Here is a 19,083-nt window from a genome sequence, read left to right as displayed (position 1 = left end):
CAAATTATTTTAGATGCTGTATTTTTACCCAAAATAATCATCAATCTTAGTACACAGTTGAGTCAGGGAAGGCTCTCTAACATAGAGAGCACCTAGAATACAAAAAGGAAATGAAACCAACTGACTGTCAATCTATAGTTTCATAGTTTCCAAAGTCCCAAATGTGTCACATGATTGAACACCGCCCTTCACCCCACACACCCGTTACTCTCATATCCACTCTGCTGTCCACCATCTGTGTGCTGGTTTCACTCTGACATACAGATGGACGGCACATCTGTGTGCTCACATCCCCTCTCACTTCTGTCCCAGCTACAACACCCCGTGTGATCTGCTCTGCGGTTCAGAGGGGTCTCAGCTGTACCCTCTCTGTCGTTTCACAGAGGAACCCCTTTTACTGATTTTACCTCACCCGGCCCTGCTGGAGTGTGCACACACGCACGCACGCGCGCACACACACACACACACACACACACACACACACACACACACACACACACACACACACACACACACACACACACAGACACACACACACACACACACACACCACTGGGACACCAGAGCAGAGAGGCCAGGGCAGGGGGACACTTGGCGTCTGGACTGACAGAACCACAGTGAGGGAGGACAGGACCCTCAGTATCTAACCAGGGGGTGAAACAACACCCCTAAGGCCAGAGTCAGGGGGGTAGAGCTATCCATAGGGTACAAAGTTGGGGGTAGGGCTGACTGAGCGGAGGGAAGGAGAGGTGGAGTGAAGGGTGTAGGGAGGAAGTGTTAGGAACAGGAGGAGCGCTGTCTGTGTCCGGAGGGAAAGGGAAGACAGCGCTGCCCGGCCCGGCCACAGACACAGCTGGTTCCTGCCAGAGGAAGCCCCAACGGAGGCCGAGGCCTGTTGTCTACCGCTATCACAACCCAGCAGCACTGTTTACCTTCCCCTGGGGAACCACCCCTTTCACACGGCGGGGTCAGGACACACAGACACACACCCACACTGTTACAGTTGCACACAGTCCCGGCTCACACGGGCGCCACTGCTCTGCTTTTACTGTGTGGACTAGAAGAGGGTTCAGGCCAGTGCACTGCCCCTCAGCCGGAACAACGAGGAAACGAGGAGCCACGAGGCTAGCTGACCTCCCCCTGCCACTCACACACACACACACTCTGTTACCTCACACACTCCTGTTGAGTGAGTCGGAGAAAGAGAAGGAGAGAGACAGACTACTGGGTGGAGGGAAAGAGCATCGGACACAAATAATTACACAAGTGTGGTGGCGCCGCAATCCATCTGAGGTCATGTGTCGTGGACGTGAAGAAAGTATGAGGTAAAGGAAGAGTCATTTGAAGACTGTTAGCTGCATAAAGTAAAAAGGAAGGGGAACTTTAAAGAAAGTCTTTTAGTGGGAGGAAGAAAAAGTTGAGTAAAAAAAGACATTTCTCTGTCTGGCAGCCATGTGATCTGGCTGTGCTGGGCTGATGTTCTAATCATGAGAGCAAGAGGACTCACTCTGTGATCTCCCCAGGCCTGGATGAGTCAGTCAGTCAGTGGGTTAGTCAGTCAGTCAGTCAGTCGGTAAGCACCCCAAGTACACAGGAGAAAGGACATCAACCCTCCGGTCTACACACAGAGAAAGAAAGATAGACTCATCAACTAGTGTGTCCCCTGACCAGTCGAGAGTTCTAAAAACACACAGAGGACAGGACAACGTTGTGGATTACTGCTGTGGGGAGGGGGGATGCAGAGTATGGCCGCCGAGGTCCACCTGGAGCGGCGGAGGAGGTCTGACCTACGGAGAGCCTCAACCTCAGCCAATTTGACCGCTCCTCCCAGGGTTCCCACGGTGATGCTGACCAGTCACACGGGGACGCTGTGCAGACGGTACCCTCACAGGCTGGAATCTGGCAACCCCAACCTGGCAACCAGGAGCCACCGCACAGCCAACCAAGGTAGGTGGTGATCCTTTTCTGTGTTATGAGAGGTACTACAGGCTGTGCCTCTGCTGGCAGCGCGCTACAGTGACGAGTGATTGTGGAGAAACTCCTGCTGTCATTTCTCCTCATTAAGTTGGAGTGATTGATGTGTAATCAGGTTGTGTTGAGTTAGCGCCACATGCTCCAGACAAGACATGGAAATTAGCTTCCTACTGTAGCTCCTGTAACTATGGTGAAACGTATAAAAGAATTGTCACTCGATTTTCAAGGTCAAAACAGACTCCAAATTGTTTTCATTACTGAAAGCATAGTTTGCTGTCAAAACATACATTGTAAAGACAATAAGAAGTCAGTGTCACGTGTCCAAGCGGACAGGGAGGGAAAGGGGTTCAGGCTGGTGAGGACCTGAGGATGGGGACTTCCCTCTGGGCTTCCCCTGGTAGTTGGAGGAGCACACTTCCCTTTATTGTGTTTCTGAGGGGCTGTGGGGGGGGGGGGGGGGGGGGGGGGGGGGGTTGGGTGAAGGGTTGGAGATGCTGAGCGAGGCTGATTCATTGTCAAGCCCAAGTCAGGACCCCGAGAAACACTACTGACCCCATCAGGGCTGTTAGTGGGGTCCCCTCCCCTCACTTCCCCATCCCTCTCCTGTCTGTTAGCTTCTAGCCGTCTGACCAGCACACTCAACAGCATCACTGGCTAAGGGAGAAATATGGTGTAACACTAAGGAAATGGGAGAGTCCTTGTTATCTTAATCTCATACTTTGTTCTTTTCTCAAATCCCCTCTTTCAACACTGAGAGGACTGTTTTCAAGCACACACTGTCAACAATGTAAATTAAATTTGGTAACTGATTCTTAAAGTAATGTAAAAACTGGAGTAGTACCTTTAGGTAAAAACTTCACAAATCAGTGAGGCCAATAGCAGAGAAACGCATTAAAAGCATCAGACATTAAAGCATCAGACATTAAAGCTGTACTTGATAGACTCTAAATATTTAAAAGGGGTGCCGTCTTAGGGAGGAGGACTAATACCCAACATAGTGAATTACCTGCGGCAGCTCCCATTTCATGGCAGTAATGAGCTTTGTGGACATTTCAGTGATAAGCACTCTATAATTAGGCTTAGTCATAAGCATCCCCTGTAATTCTCTGATAAAAACCCAGCAGAACTGAGGTAAACGCTGGCCCCATCCGTCAGGCTTGCCTCATGTACCAGGGAGGAACCAATGTCCCTATAAACAACACTCTTTGTCTGATCAGGTAGTTTACCTATGGGGGGGGGGGGGGGGGGGGGGGGTACCGTTCAGGCATCATAATGATAATGGCCTTGTGATATTTTCTATGTATGTGTGTGTGTGTGTGTGTGTGTGTGTGTGTGTGTGTGTGTGTGTGTGTGTGTGTGTGTGTGTGTGTGTGTGTGTGTGTGTGTGTGTGTGTGTGTGTGTGAGGCGTTATGAGACGCGGCGCAGGCTTCCTGTGAGGGAGCAGATGTCGCAGGGCTCAGGCACAGCTGCGCCGGCTGATAACCGCAGTGGCAGGGATATGTCGGCACGCTGGCTCCTCTCCCTGTGTCTTATCACCGCGCACACAGCACACAGCACACCACAATGAGGAACTGCCGTCCGCCAACACCAGCACACCCTCACAGCCGGCCCGGAGAGAGGGGAGGGCAGGGGAAGAGGGGGGGGGGGGGGGGGGGGAGAGGGAGGATGGAAGGGTGGACTGAATCTAGACAGAGACTTTGAGGGAAAAGGTGGAATGAAATCACAACGAAGCTTTGGATTATTCCTATCATAGGTTTCATAAAAGCTCAGCTCTTCCTAATCCTCCATGGCTAGAGAAAGGCATATGCTTTATGTGCATGAGAGACATTTATGTATTTACAGTGTACACGCTTCAATGGCTACTCCTGTGTTGAGGACATCTGGCTCCAAGGTTGACATATATTCTCCTCTACCTCTCTGTCTCTAACAACAACCTTATCATCCTCCGTTACACACCTGGATTGTATTACATATTAGTTCTCTTAACAGAGATAGGTATAAAACAAGGATGATGGGGGATGGGTCTGTGACGGATATCATCATGAGAAAGAGAGAAATAGAGGGAGCGAGAGGGGGGATAGAGAAAGACAGGGGATAGAGAGAGACAGGGGATAGAGAGAGACAGGGGATAGAGAGAGACAGGGGATAGAGAGAGACAGGGGATAGAGAGAGACAGGGGATAGAGAGAGACAGGGGATAGAGAGAGACAGAGGATAGAGAGAGACAGGGGATAGAGAGAGACAGGGGATAGAGAGAGACAGGGGATAGAGAGAGACAGAGGATAGAGAGAGACAGGGGATAGAGAGAGACAGGGGATAGAGAGAGACAGGGGATAGAGAGAGACAGGGAATAGAGGGAGACAGGAGGTAGAGGGAGACAGGGGGTAGAGAGAGACAGGGGGTAGAGAGAGACCGGGGGTAGATGGAGACAGGTGGTAGAGAGAGACAGGGGATGGAGAGAGACAGGGGATAGAGAGAGACAGGGAATAGAGGGAGACAGGAGGTAGAGGGAGACAGGGGGTAGAGAGAGACAGGGGGTAGATGGAGACAGGTGGTAGAGAGAGACAGGGGATAGAGAGAGACAGGGGGTAGAGGGAGACAGGGGATAGAGAAAGACAGGGGATAGAGAGAGACAGGGGATAGAGAGAGACAGGGGGTAGAGAGAGACAGGGGATAGAGAGAGACAGGGGATAGAGAGAGGCAGGGGGTAGAGAGAGACAGGGAATAGGGGGAGACAGGGAATAGAGGGAGACAGGGAGTAGAGGGAGACAGGGAGTAGAGGGAGACAGGGGGTAGAGAGAGACAGGGGGTAGAGAGAGACAGGGGGTAGAGAGAGACAGGGGGTAGAGAGAGACAGGGGATAGAGAGAGACAGGGGATAGAGAGAGACAGGGGATAGAGAGAGACAGGGGATAGAGAGAGATAGTGGTAGAGAGAGACAGTGGTAGAGAGAGACAGGGGATAGAGAGAGATAGTGGTAGAGAGAGACAGGGAGCAGTTATCCTCTCTATTTCCTCTGCACCAGCTTTGTGGTTTCTGTGAGAAACAGATGTTCAGAACTTGATACAGTGCCCCTCTCCTTGCTATCTTCAGTCCCAGCACTACCAACTGTCTGCACACACACATACTCCCTCTCTCTCCCTTGCATGCCAATGTGGACACAATTGCTTGCCTGAATACATGTGGATGTATTCAGGTGAAAACAGGGTAAATTGAGAACTTTCTACTGCTGCCCACTTGACTTTCTCTCCTGTTCCTGCATCCTGGTCTTGAGTAAACATTTCACTTTAACGAGGTGCTATTTCCTGATCCTTTAGCAGGGCTGGTCACCAGCCACCACTGACCTCAGGGTCTCCTCTTTCACACACACTGAGCTAAGCAGAGTACAGTGTGTGTGTGTGTGTGTGTGTGTGTGTGTGTGTGTGTGTGTGTGTGTGTGTGTGTGTGTGTGTGTGTGTGTGTGTGTGTGTGTGTGTGTGTGTGTGTGTGTGTGTGTGTGTGTGTGTGTGTGTGTGTGTGTGTGTGTGTGTGTGTGTGTGTCCTCTGGCCCTGCTATGAATTAAAAATAATGTAGGAGAATTACTGTTTAAATCGAAGAGAGCGTCATTTTGAATTCAAATTCCCATCATGCTTCGATGAATCGAACGGCCACTTTACTGCACAATTGCAAATAGAATGTCAGAGGGTCTATATGGATGCAATTTGTAAAACCAGCATCAAACGTGTGCTTGACTAGACGGAGCAGTGATCCGTTGCGCCATGCTACATTACAGCAGAGGAGCTTTCTGTCTGTCTCTCTCATCCTGTGTTTTATATTCTCAGGCATCATCTGATGACTTTAAAGACGTTCACGATGCTGATATAAAAGCTGTCAGATAGCACACAGCTTCCACGGTCATACCACCTCCACGGTCATACCACCTCCACGGTCATACCACCTCCACGGTCATTCCACCCTGTCTCTCTCTATCTAGCAAACTTCAATGTGAGTGTCAAAAACAACAATGGGAATGTTTCTATTGCGAAAAGCTTTTGCTACACCCACAATAACATCTGCGAAATATGTGTATGTGACCCATCAAATTTAATCTGATTTGATTTCACGTTTACTTTGCCGCACCACTGCAATGGGTTGCATCAGAAAGTGTAGCGACGAACACACAGTATGATCCTGGGCATGTTACCTTTTTCATTTAGAGAGAAAGAGACTATTTTGTTTTAACCGCTTCCCCCCAAAATAATTTACTTTTACACTGCTGCCTTTAATGGCAACTCAATAACAGCGTCCACTGAATGTGGATCCAAGCAGCAGAGCACAATGGAGCTGCGTTCCTTTCAGACGAGAGGCACAGCGGCCTTATCTCTTTTCAACACGCCAGCCAGCCTGTGACTGGAGCTATAGGAAAGGATTTACAATGTGTGAGTGGAGGAAATGCTCCAGTCCAGACCTCTGTGAATTCTCTCCCTGCAGAGCCTCCGCTGCCCCGTGCGTCTCCGGTCTGTCACAGAGACCATCATTACCATACCTACACAATGATCAGCCCCTCAATCTACCCTGCGCATCTCAGACCAGTCCTCCACCACCATCAGATACAGGCAACGCAACGAGGTGGAGAGAACAAAAGAAAGACAGGGAGAGAGAAAGAGAGAAAGAGAGAGGAGACAAAGCCGGGTCATTTGTGTTCATTAATGCCATCAAAGGGAAGTCAGGGTCTGAGGACGAGTGTCGGGAAAGGAGGGAGTTCAGTTCATTGCGGGAGATCAATATAGTTCCCACCTTGTGTTTCTGTTGTGGGGAGGAGTTATCAGAAGCGCCACATGGAGGGTCATCCCATCCAACACATCACCCGACAAAAGACAAAATTAAGAAAAGAATGAGGGGCTGTCATTTGGGGAGCTGACAAGCCGTCTGCCCGTATTCCCAGAGGAGAATAGCATGCCGTCAATCATAATGCTATCATGGTGACAGGAATCCTTTTTGGTTTCACCCCATGCCCCACACACTGTCACTCATGGTCCCCCCTACCCACGCATCACCTCTCCAACATCCAGTATTATTTCCTCTAATTAAACAAAAGGACCCAGGTAAACATAAAACATAAGGATATGCAATCAAAAACATACCTTTACGTTCAGTTTTACACACACACACACACACACACACACACACACACACACACACACACACACACACACACACACACACACACACACACACACACACACACACACACACAGTGTGTGTGGCCCTCAGATGGACCTGCAGGGCCAGGACATGCAAGGCTATAACTCCCCAGCAGGAGAGAGAGGGGCTATAAACACTCCATCAAGTCCTGGGATGATCCACCATCCATCTCCCTGACAACCCAAATCCCAGGATGCCACATGGAACTCCTGATAGGATGGGTTACTTGCATTGGGGAGTGTGTGAGGGTGTGTACGCGTGTCTGGGTGTGTGTGTGTTTAATTCTCCCACCATTCTAAGCCCAATGCAGCACAGTAGCCAGTTATAGTGTTGGTGTCTGAATTATTAAAACAGCCACGGTAAATATTGAGAAATTGTTTATCTTCGGAAATGCATGTATTGGTGTATAAACAACACACAACTAGCTATCTTTCTCGAGAAAATTCTGAGGGAGACAGACAGAGCTGTAGGATCTCTGATTCATCTTAAGGCTGCTCACTGGATAGATCCGACTTTGATATGGTAGAGAGAGAATCATGGCAGCTGTCATAAAGAGAAGAACAAATTGCAATGGCAAGTACTGCACAATATACCTTATCAGTTCTCCCCCCAACTGAGAGCAATACTTTTAGGCCACAACTCACTCACTCCAGTCCCTTATGCTTGGTCATAATGGCGGATAGAGATCCCTGTTCCTACTGGTTTGCTTAGGGGTCTGTGGCCATTCACTAATCATATCAATAATCATACAGATTATAATTGTGATGGATTACCTCCAACTGTATAACCTGTTTGACATGTGAAATGGTCAGTAATACACAGAAACAACTCATCCCCTTTAAACAGTTCCCCTCACCTGTATCTGAGAGAACACCTCACCCCCAGACACCTGACTGGTGAGACAGGACACACTGGATAGCAGCTGTCTCTGTGTACTCTTGACTGACTTTGTTAGTTCTATAGACATAGTAGAGGTGAGGAGGAGAGTGTTTGTTTTGTCTTCAGTAGGCTACCCCTCTTCCTCCGTGTCTGCAACAAAGCGTAAAGGGCACACGGGTGTAGAATTCTCAGCTTGTGAAACCAGATGAACAATGGCGCGCGACGGTTCAATGCATCAATAAATGAGCACCATTTACTTTTAGAATTTTTCAAATTTCCGGCGTCTGGGAGCTAGAATTGAGATAGGCCACTGGGCTAATGCAAACAGGCCTACACGGCAAACTCTTAGCTAACTAGGCATTGGCATTTGTGCTAAACGCAAAGCCATCATATGTATGCATATAGGCCTACCCCCTATGCCATTATAAAAAAAATACAGCATTCACTCAAACACACACACTATGAGGATGTCGGATGGAATGACCGTAGAACAGTCGCACTATGGTGTTTGCCTGCAGATTCTGGAGGTGCAAATCCAACCTCTCACTATATTATGTTTACGGACACCTTTCAGCCAAAATCACCTTTTGTGATAGCTACTGCACACCGTTATTTTTTTAAACGTATTATTTTATCTATATTGTTGTCAATATAGATAAATATAGATTGTTGTCAATTGTTGTCAATTTATTTATTTTCTTTGGTGCAAATAAATAAATGCTGCCTTGACCATGGGCGAAAGTGTCAGGTGAACAAGATTAGGCCTCCCTAGGCTAAAGCAGACATTTTGTATTTATTTTCTACCATTGTCTGTTGAGAAGTAAGAGGAAAATGTTCCCTGATTGTCAAGTATCTGAACAGCAGTTAATTGGGTGGCCATTGGTAGAAATTATGAGATGATGTTGAGGGCATTGCACGGGGAGATTGCCTAGGCGACGAGTGAGGTGGTTTTAGAGCTGCTGTCTGCTGATGTGAGGAAACAGCGGCCCCCATGGGTAGACTTGGGGAAATTATTCTCTATGGGGAAAATGTCAGACAATACAGAATGCATAGAGAATGGTATTATTACCACAGAATGATATTATAGCTACTGTAGACTCCCGTATTTACACTTTATCAACCCCCTCTGACCATTTGATGTCGGCTATATATCCTAAACTAAAGTATGGAATTAGCCTAACTTAACACTAGGCTACAAATATTCGTTGTTTCTTTGCACATAAAATAGGAATGACAGTGAAGAGAGTTAATAAATCCAATCGGGCTGAAGTAAAAACCTCACCTGGTGAAAACATTGTATTTCTGGAATTTACTAAAGAACATGATGTAAACTTCTGTACTTGTTTCAAGTATAAATCAATAGCCTAAATTTGTGCACAGTGTGTGTCTGTGTGTGTGCGTGAGGTCATAGTTACATGAGTTTTATTATGTGAGAAAAAAAATGGACAATATGGAGATTAGACGCGTGCTGTCAATTGTCAATGCTATTCCAGAATCGAGCAGCAAGGAGGCTGTCAACTCGTAGATCTGATGAGGAGAGAGAAAGAGAGGGAGGGAGAGAGAGAGAGAGAGAGAGCGAGAGAGAGGTTAGGAGCTCCGTACGCATCCTGCTCCAGATGGCGATTTAAACGCAGACAGAAGGCTACAGAGGGATAGAGAGAATCACAAGACTACATACTAGACCCGCGAGCTCAAAATAATCGAAAACTACAAAATTAACCAAAACACGAAATGAGCGAAAACAAAGAGAACCATTTAAGCGCTCGAAATATGATGAATGCTTTTTACTGACTGGAGTTGACAACAGCATCTCAAGCCAATTGTTTCAGTGGAATGAGCGGTCCTATATGCCTGAACAGTTGGATCGGTTGGCAATGACGGTCTGAGAAGCGTGGTGTCTAGTAAGCAAAACCGAGTGATTCATTCAGCTTCGACATTATCAAACAAAGGGAGACTCATTTTACGGATGTATAAAGACTTGATATTGTAAACTAATTTGGACGATTGTGTGCCAAACAACGGTTCCAAAGTCGTCTACCGAGGAGTAGCATTTGGAACAAGAGGATCCATGCCCAAATGAATTCATAATTTTACATTGGATGTAGCCTACGGCGTGCATCGGACAAGGATTTGTGAAGTAGCCTATTTTCTCTGACAATTTTAAGATTACACAAAATATTTATATTTTGTATCGGTTTGCTGACGGTGAGCTCAAATGTTAATGCATAGCTAAATCAACTATCTATGTGGTTTCTTTACTGTATTAGCCCATCCTTGCTAACAGAAAATGAGATCTAAAGAAAGAGCTCACATTTAGATAACGGAGAGAAGTTGCGATTTTTTCCCCCTCAAAATCCAGATAAACTGTTGGTTTTTACCATCAAAAACTGACAGTAAACCAAAGACTTATATGTACTAAATGATCACAAAGCTCTATCTAGCTTTGCGAAATCGTTTTCAATTTATATATAAGAAGTGAATTACCTCATAATTTATTGAACCGAAAAGTCAACAACACCGCTTTGAATCCAAAGGAAAACAATATATATTTTTTTGTTTGACTATAAAAGTGTCAACTTGATCATTTTTCTCTCGCTCAATATCTTTCATTATCAGAGAGAAGGAATAACACCTTAATGAATGGTGTTCAATATCTCCGAAGGCTTTATCCTTTTTTCCAAATAATGAGGATCGGGGCGTTATAATCGTCATTCTTTGGTTTGGATTATCTTCGCTGCAATTACCTCAGCCTGAACCCGACCTTCACAAAGTAAGTCACATTATTAGGCTACATGTTTATTGCAAATTATAAATTATAGCCTACTGATTGTGTGCTTGTTTGATGCGAGAGAGACGTTTGGACACGGTTGGTTCTGGCATAAAGCACATATTGCATTTTATTTTGTAGCCTATTTTGTACCCTTGAATTTGTACACCGATTTTATGAACTATAGGCGAGGCTAGATGGTGGTTTTGGTGATAATCACTATTTAGCTAGGTAGCATAGCATAGTAAAGACGTGATTTTACATTTACCTGATGTTAATATAACTGCATATATTAATATGCAGATCTTTAATTATAACCAATACTCTTCCTACATTATGTCAAATAACATGTCAAAAGTTGTATTTTCAAGGGCAATAAAACAATTCCCTTATCGATTAGAAATCATGTGTTATTATACCGTTTCTCTTGACTTTTCTTGCCTAAAGCATTGTCAGCTATTTTTACAGGAACTTTCATTCATGTTATTAAACAGTAAACATTAGTGTTCAGTATAGTTTCAGTGCTTCCCCATTGATGGCGTTGAATCAAAATGTTTCCATATGAATGGTTTTATTTTGACACAGACACTGCAGTCGCAGTGGATGATGGTTCTCTTATTTGGAAAAACATAAGATTATAGGCTAAAACAATTCTGCTGATGTAGAATTTGTGATGAAGAGGCAACAATGTATCAGCCAAATTGAAAGCATTGTAGCTTCAATAAGCCAATCAGACAGTTGATAAGACAACTTTTTATAGGCCTATACTATTAATGGTAGACTAGTATAAATAACTAGTAGGCATATTTCATCACGAATAACATTGGCAAACAACAGAGAAGTTAAACATCTTTACGTTGACATAAATATAGGCTTTGTATTTTAGCACTTTTCCTAGCAATGTTTGTTCATAGCAATTGTGGGTCCTTCCTCTGGATACAGGTGGTCTTTAGATAAATTTGCTCTTCTAGATATAGTAGGCCTACGCTAATGAAGCTAACGGCACATGATGTGGTGTCTCTGCTGTTGGAGATGGGAGCGCGCAAAGCTCCTTGTGTGATGGAACATGGAGGCGAAAATATACAGTTGTTGGGTCGGGTTGTGGATTTTAGGGCTTTGTACTCTTGCATCTGTTGTGTCTTCCTTCTGTGGTGGTACCTGTACCTCACTACAACTCCCACATCAAAGTACCGACTGAAAGTAGTAATGCGTTTGGATCGTAGTCCTACATCTAGAGGCCTTGGTTTTATTTTGATTTCTTGTGGCCGCCTTCCTTGAGTGATACGTGATTGAAGGAAGGATGGATGCATGGACCAGGCCCTGCCCTGTTGTCACAAATCAGAGGAAGGGCCAGTAAATAACCTACATCTCATGGGCTGTGATATATTATTTTATTATATATATTTACACAATATTGTCATGTGTTACAGAGGCATGGTAGATGATGTATTGCACACAAACTGAATGGGCCAAACCGTTTATAGAAGCCTAGGCTAACATGTGCACATAACCTGGAATAATCTGATAATCTCCCATGGTGTGAACTTCTGGAATAGGTGGCCTGGAATTGAAAGGCCTCTCTCACCTCTCTTCTCCCCTTTAGCGGTGCACAGGTGAAAGACAGCTGCCCGCCCGTGAACCCCCCCTCAGCCCATGCACTTACGCCGATCTCTCATCTCCTGGGTGTGATGATCAGACTCCACAGTGGGTCAATTGCCAGATATTCAATTCACAAAACGGCGCCTCTCAGTTTCAAGGCCAGAAAATGCAATATGGAGCTGGTGTCTGTGCCAGCCAGGATAATGAGTGAGCAGAGCTGTATTGGGCGTCAGAGAGTAGAAGAAGAAGCACATCGATGAGACAGCCTATTGGCATCGCTGCCAGACAGACAAAGTAACAACATTGCTCTAGCCTAGTGAAAGACAAAAGGAATTGGGTTGGAAGCAATAGAATTTAATGAAACATCTCAAACTAAATAGGATTAGAAGACATTCTAAACTAGATAGACACTCGGTATACCGAACATTAGGAACACCTTCCTAATATTCGAGTTGCACCCCTCCCCTTTTTGCCCTCAGAACAGCCTCAATTCATCGGGGCATGGACTCTACAAGGTGTCGAAAGTGTTCCACAGGGATACTGGCCCATGTTGATGTCAATGCTTCCCACAGTTGTCAAGTTGGCTGGATGTCTTTTGAGTGGTCGACCATTCTTGATAAACACAGGAAACTGTTGGGCGTGAAAAACCCAGCAGAGTTGCAGTTCTTGACACAAACCGTTGTGGCTGACACCTATTCACATGCCCCGTTCAAAGGCTCTTAAATCCTTTGTCTTGTCCATTCACCCATTCAATTGAGACGTACACAATCCATGTCTCAATTTTCTCCTACCGTTCATCTACAGTGATTGAAGTGGATTTAACAAACTACATCAATAAGGGATCATAGCTTTCACCTGGATTCACCTGGTCAGTCTATGCCATGGAAAGAGCAGGTGTTCTTAATGTTTTGTATACTCAGTGTATAAAAGACGAATGAATGTAACTTAAAGAAAGATTGCTCTGTGTTGGATGACTCATCTTGGCCAAAAAGTCACTCACTTGAGCCTCCACGAACTCTGATATCCGTCAGTGGATTCTTCTCTAAATGCATCTGTAAAAACAGAGGACATTTTCTCTGCAGGACATCCCATGAATTGACTATTCAATTGGCCCTGGCGGTAAAGATCAGGTGAATAATTGAACAGCTGATAATAGACAGACAATAGATGGAGAGATCCAAAGGTGAAACCGCACTACAGCCGCTCAGCATTACCGCACATTACCACCAAAAATCCCCACCGCCCGCCACTCTTCTCCAAAGGCAGATGTCCCCACTTCATCATGAAGTACCTCTCTTAAAGAAAACCATTCATTACCCCACTGGAGTTTATTCCATCTCTGCTACTACCACTCTTGTATGGATGTCTCCCTCCCGTTTAATGGGCAGACGGAAAAATACCACAGGAGGGAAAAAAAGTTATTTTAAAAGAGATACGGTCTCTTGTGCCAAAGCCACATGCCAATAGAGAGATGTTGTAGTGCAGTGATGGAGTCTCACCGGCCTCCTCTGTGGAAAGAAGCAGAGACGCAGACCATGCAGTGTGTAGCTTGCTGGCTGCTGCCTGACAAACACCAGTCCTCATAGACACTAAGAGCCCCACTTTGAGGCGTCATAACTCAGCCCACAGTGGTAGCAGAAACATACTGAAGCTATGACCAGTGGGTTGTATACTATTATAAACTGGGTGGTTTGAGCCCTGAATGCTGATTGTCTGAAAGCCGTGGTATATCAGACAGTATATCACGAGTATGACAAAACATTTAGCTTTTACTGCTTTAATTACGTTGGTAACCAGTTTATAATAGGAGAGTGTTATTATTGGTCACTCGTGGCAGGGTAAGCCATGCTGTTGGTTGAAGGTGATAGTGTTTGTTGCCTGGTCCCCCTGCCGGTTGGTTCGCCAGGTGACAATGTCACAGCACAGTGACCTGCAGCCGGAGTGTGCTGGGCAGCGGGGTGGGGAGCGGGGTGGCGGGCTTGTGCATGTGAGAGGTAATTATTGTAATTTGAGTGCGGGCGGTGCAGGTGAAGTTGGCCGTCTTCTAATTAATGAGAGGAGCAGATGGCAGTGGGCGGGAGCACGCAGCCGGCCGGCAGAGTGTATGTGTGTGTGTGTGTGTTTGTGCAGAGGAGAGGAGAGGAGAGAAGGTCAGCTGGTCAGCAGAACACACAGACACCTGGACACACAGGCCAAATGACAATTGCCGGAGACATCATCCCTGAATATGGCATATACTGTACTGTGCACAAACGCACAAACGCACCATAGCAACACTCACTACCATGACAACAGGATGACTAGATTCTCATCTGTGTAAAAAATAATGTGTTTCATATGCGTGTATGTAAATATAGTATAATGTAGTTCTGAGTAACCTACTATAGAGAGTAGAGACAATAGTGTATACTAAAAGCAAGTAGGAGATTGGTCAGCATAAGTATATGGGAGGCATTGAGTATAGCAGTGAACTAAGAACACAGCAACTCTGCGTGGGCTGGTTTGCCCAGTGCGCACAGGCTGCGGTTTGTAAGCCATCTGTGTGTTGTGTGCAACAGTGGACTTACCGTGAATGTTCCACTGTCCTGGAATCCCAACCTGTAAGCAGCCGGCAGATTACCCTGTGAACCTAATTCCTATAAGGCATTAATACTATTGTGCAATTACATGATCAGGGCTCCACCCGGAGAAGCTACGCACCAAGCGACTGCATGCACACAGGTCCGAGCTGTCAGGGTGTGAGCACCCAACTGTTTTGATGTATTTGTCTGGTATCTCACACACAGCTCCAGGGTTCTGTCCTCTCCCATGATTTGAACATTAGCAGCCAAAGAGCGCATTCAAGGGCCAGCTACGTTCCCAGGGAGACGAAATTCATCTCAAACAGAGAAATGCTTTCTTTGGATGAGATTTTTTTTCTTTTGTTTATCTGGCAGCGTCTGGCCATGATGAAAAGTGCAGCAGCTGAGAAATCCATAATCTTAGGTAACGTGCGAGCGTGTGTGTGTGTGGGGGGGGTGAAGAGAGGTGCAGACCGAGACATTGTCACTGAGATAGTGTTTTGGACTGGATCGTGTCTTAAATCACTGGGTTCTGAGATTGACAGTGAAGTCTTGTTCTCTGGTAACAGTGATAATGGAGAAGCCCATTGTTCACATATTTGTTGATCACCTCACATGTGTATTATATAACTGTACATATAGTTCTGCAATGTGGATGGAATCATTTCAAAACCCCATGGAGGCATGCTGAGACATGTTTGCGGGCCTCTGTGGGTATCTCTTATTGCCCATTGAAGGGGGCAGGCTCCAGCCTTGGGAACCCAAGCTGCCTGTTGGGGTGCCAGTGAGCCCATAGTGATGGGTTCAGGCGCAGGCAGACCAGCGGTCGATCGCTATGGTTCCCTCCCTGTTTATCCGTCCAAACAGTGGGAAAGACTTTGGCGTTGGGAGCCCCAGTGTATTTCACATGTGTTTGACATTACTGTGACATGGCCGCCTCTCAGGGGAGAATCAGAATGTCAGAGAGCAGAGGAGCCGTCCAGCTCCCAAACATCTGGAGTAATGAGGAACACATTGGCACCGCAGTGTGGGAGCTGAGAGTTACGTCTAAACCACATGCACGCACACTATACACACACTATGGACACACACACAGACACAGACACACAGCGCCCACACGGATACACACTCTCACTTGTTACAGAATAAACATATGCTGTACTATACTGTACTTTCACTCAAAACAAGATATTACAAGACCCATATCACATTTTCGAAGAATTGTTTTACTTTGAGAGAAGATATAAATCTAATCTTACACGTATTATTTTAACCTTGTCATGTCTCCGCAGGATAAATGCTTACAGTAAATTGCCCTCTAATTGTTTTGCCAGTCTCAGGTGTCAGAGCTGAGCTTTCCTATTTTAAAGAGGAATCAATCAAAATGATTATTGTGGTGTTTTCTATGAAATCAGCACTCGACAACATTAGTAAAATAGAGAACACATTAACAACCCATTGATTTAAACCTTACACCTCAGACACAATATTCTCTTTTGTGACATTGAATAACCAAGGGGTGTAGTCTGTGAACGCAGATGCATTGTGTCACTGACACTGACCTCATTATGAGAACTGAGCCTGTGAACTGGCAAAAGCTACAGCCAAAACACTCATGACAGATAGAGAGAGACACACTTCATGTTAACCAATTGCCCTCCCTCCCTCCCTCTTCCCAACTTCCCATGGGATATGCAGATTAGAGACAGACACAGGAAACACGCTGGAATAATCTACTGTAGCACTGAGCAATTTTTAATCAAACGTACAGCGGGGAAGTTCATATCGCTGCTCCTCACTCGGATATAATGAGTTCCTCCCTTTTCTCCCGCCTCGCTCTCAGCCAGCCCCTTATCACACACAGAGAGAGAGAGAGAGAGAGAGAGAGAGAGAGAGAGAGGGAGACAGAGACAGAGACAGAGAGAGAAAGATGAACGCTGACTGGAGATAGAGTTAAAGTTATTAAGTGTTCACACACACTCCTCTCCACAATGACTTATAAGGCGTCTGGAAGGGGGCTGATGGGGGCTGTGGGCTCAGGCTAGGATTGGGGAAGGAAGGCAAGCCAGACGATCAGGGGGGTATGGCCTCTCCACATATTTGTGAAATTAAAAAGCTGTTATCTTGTGGAAACAGAAGCTTTGCCACAGATGGTTCTGTCACTCTTCAAGTGGGTTTGAGCCGAGTGCCGTTGTGTTCCCGGTTACTTATGCAGACCTTAATCTCTCGCCCAGCCTCCCTAACTCACACCCCTCACATCCTCTGCTAAGGATGTGAGGTACTGTATTGTTCCTAAACTGTAACTATACTGTTCCCACACAGATCAGGGATTTAATATGAAAAGTGGAAAGAGGGGAGAGATTTCATTGATGTCAGAATTTTTGGAGAAAAAAAACAAAAATTCCTTGAGGAGGGCCTTCCCAGGGAAACTTTAGGGCTGAATCCCTGTAGGGGGACTCTGATTGGGGGGGGGGGGCTAAAGTTCTCCAGCAGTCTCTGAAATATCCGGAGAGAGTACAGACGACAAGGTGGTAATGTCAGTGAACGAAGGAGGCAGATGGGCAGAAGGGGGAAAGAGAGAGCGGAAGTGAGGAAGACATTTACAAGTTGGAGAGAGAGCCAGAGAGACAGGGGAGATAAACAAAGACGTATGAAGACACTTTCCCCAGAGCAGAGGGACAGCGTTCTGAAGGAGCAGAGGAGACAGTGGTGAGGGAAACCTGGACAGACACAGACAGACAGAGACAGGAGTTAACCCTGCAGTTGCCATAGACTCGAAGATACACAGGCAGGAGGATCATGTCTGTGTGGATTCTCTGTCTGTACATGACGGTGAGCTAGGGGCTAGGCCTGTATAACCACTGTGTGAATGGCAGCAGGCTACTTTAATTAGCCTATTAGCAAACACTATTACCCTGCCAATTATAGGGCCATCTATATGACTGCTCCTTCTCACTGTTTTTTGGGGGGTGGGGAATAGGCCCTGGTTTGAATGGTGGATTCCAGCCGTCAGTGTGGTCCCAGAGGAAACACTGGTATTTATTTCAGGAGCTTCCAGTGCTGCAGGCTTCGGGCTAAATGGAGATTTGCAGGGGGAGAAGCTGTCAAAGCTTCTGTTTAACTGGTCACATGACTCCCCTGATTGGAGTCCCCACGCAGGCGGGTTGCGACCTATGGGGTGGCGGAGATGGAGAAAAGCAGAGACACATCACCCACTATGTGCCTGCCTCCTCGCTAATGTCATGAGCTATTGTGCATGTGCCTTGGGGCATGTGAAGGGGTATGAGATAGGGAGTCACAGACCGGGGGAGCCCTTACAGGGATGCAGATGGTGTCAGTGGTGACAGACAGAACAGCTGTTTAACGCTGAATGAAATACATGGTTCCAGTTCTCAACATTGCCGACTGAGAGGAGGTGAGAACAGCAAGACTCGATGTTGTTTTATTTGGTCTCTTCTGTGCAGGTGTCAATTGGCTGTTTGTGCTCGCTGGTCACAGACACAGAATGAGAGAGAGGAACGAGACAATAGGCCTTCACACATCCACTGATTCAAAAACGGCCCAAAATAAAAAGAAAGACGCTGTGTTAGAGGGAGATGGACAGGAGATGTGTGGTCAGTCAGGAGGTGTGTGTGTCAGTCAGGAGGTGTGTGTGTCAGTCAGGAGGTGTGTGGTCAGTCAGGAGGTGTGTGGTCAGTCAGGAGGTGTGTGGTCAGTCAGGAGGTGTGTGGTCAGTCAGGAGGTGTGTGTGTCAGTCAGGAGGTGTGTGGTCAGTCAGGAGGTGTGTGTGTCAGTCAGGAGGTGTGTGTGTCAGTCAGGAGGTGTGTGGTCAGTCAGGAGGTGTGTGGTCAGTCAGGAGGTGTGTGGTCAGTCAGGAGGTGTGTGGTCAGTCAGGAGGTGTGTGTGTCAGTCAGGAGGTGTGTGGTCAGTCAGGAGGTGTGTGGTCAGTCAGGAGGTGTGTGGTCAGTCAGGAGGTGTGTGGTCAGTCAGGAGGTGTGTGGTCAGTCAGGCGATGTGTGGTCAGTCAGGAGGTGTGCGTGTCAGTCAGGCGATGTGTGGTCAGTCAGGAGGTGTGTGTGTCAGGGGGGGTTAGGTTGAAGTCAGTTTGTGCTCCATAAA

The 19,083-nt window shown here is 46.4% G+C and overlaps 1 protein-coding gene across 5 annotated transcripts in view; it reads left to right on the top strand.

The window, feature by feature from the left end:
* Positions 1 to 992: 992 nt before the first annotated feature.
* The window catches only part of LOC129834380 (protein CBFA2T3-like), a 50,418-nt gene continuing 32,327 nt past the window's right edge, over positions 993 to 19,083 (top strand). For 2 of the 5 annotated variants that reach the window (XM_055899303.1, XM_055899300.1), the window contains exon 1: positions 994 to 1,951. In XM_055899303.1, the coding sequence (XP_055755278.1) occupies positions 1,737 to 1,951 (215 nt within the window). In that variant the 5' untranslated portion in view covers positions 994 to 1,736. Of the gene's footprint in view, positions 1,952 to 9,503; positions 10,808 to 19,083 lie in introns of those variants that run through there. The other 3 variants (XM_055899301.1, XM_055899302.1, XM_055899304.1) reach the window with 3 other exon arrangements.

The sequence above is a fragment of the Salvelinus fontinalis genome, chromosome 35, assembly GCF_029448725.1.
Source record: "Salvelinus fontinalis isolate EN_2023a chromosome 35, ASM2944872v1, whole genome shotgun sequence".
NCBI classification, from domain to species: Eukaryota; Metazoa; Chordata; class Actinopteri; order Salmoniformes; family Salmonidae; genus Salvelinus; species Salvelinus fontinalis.
This window is presented reverse-complemented; position numbering and strand designations above follow the sequence as displayed.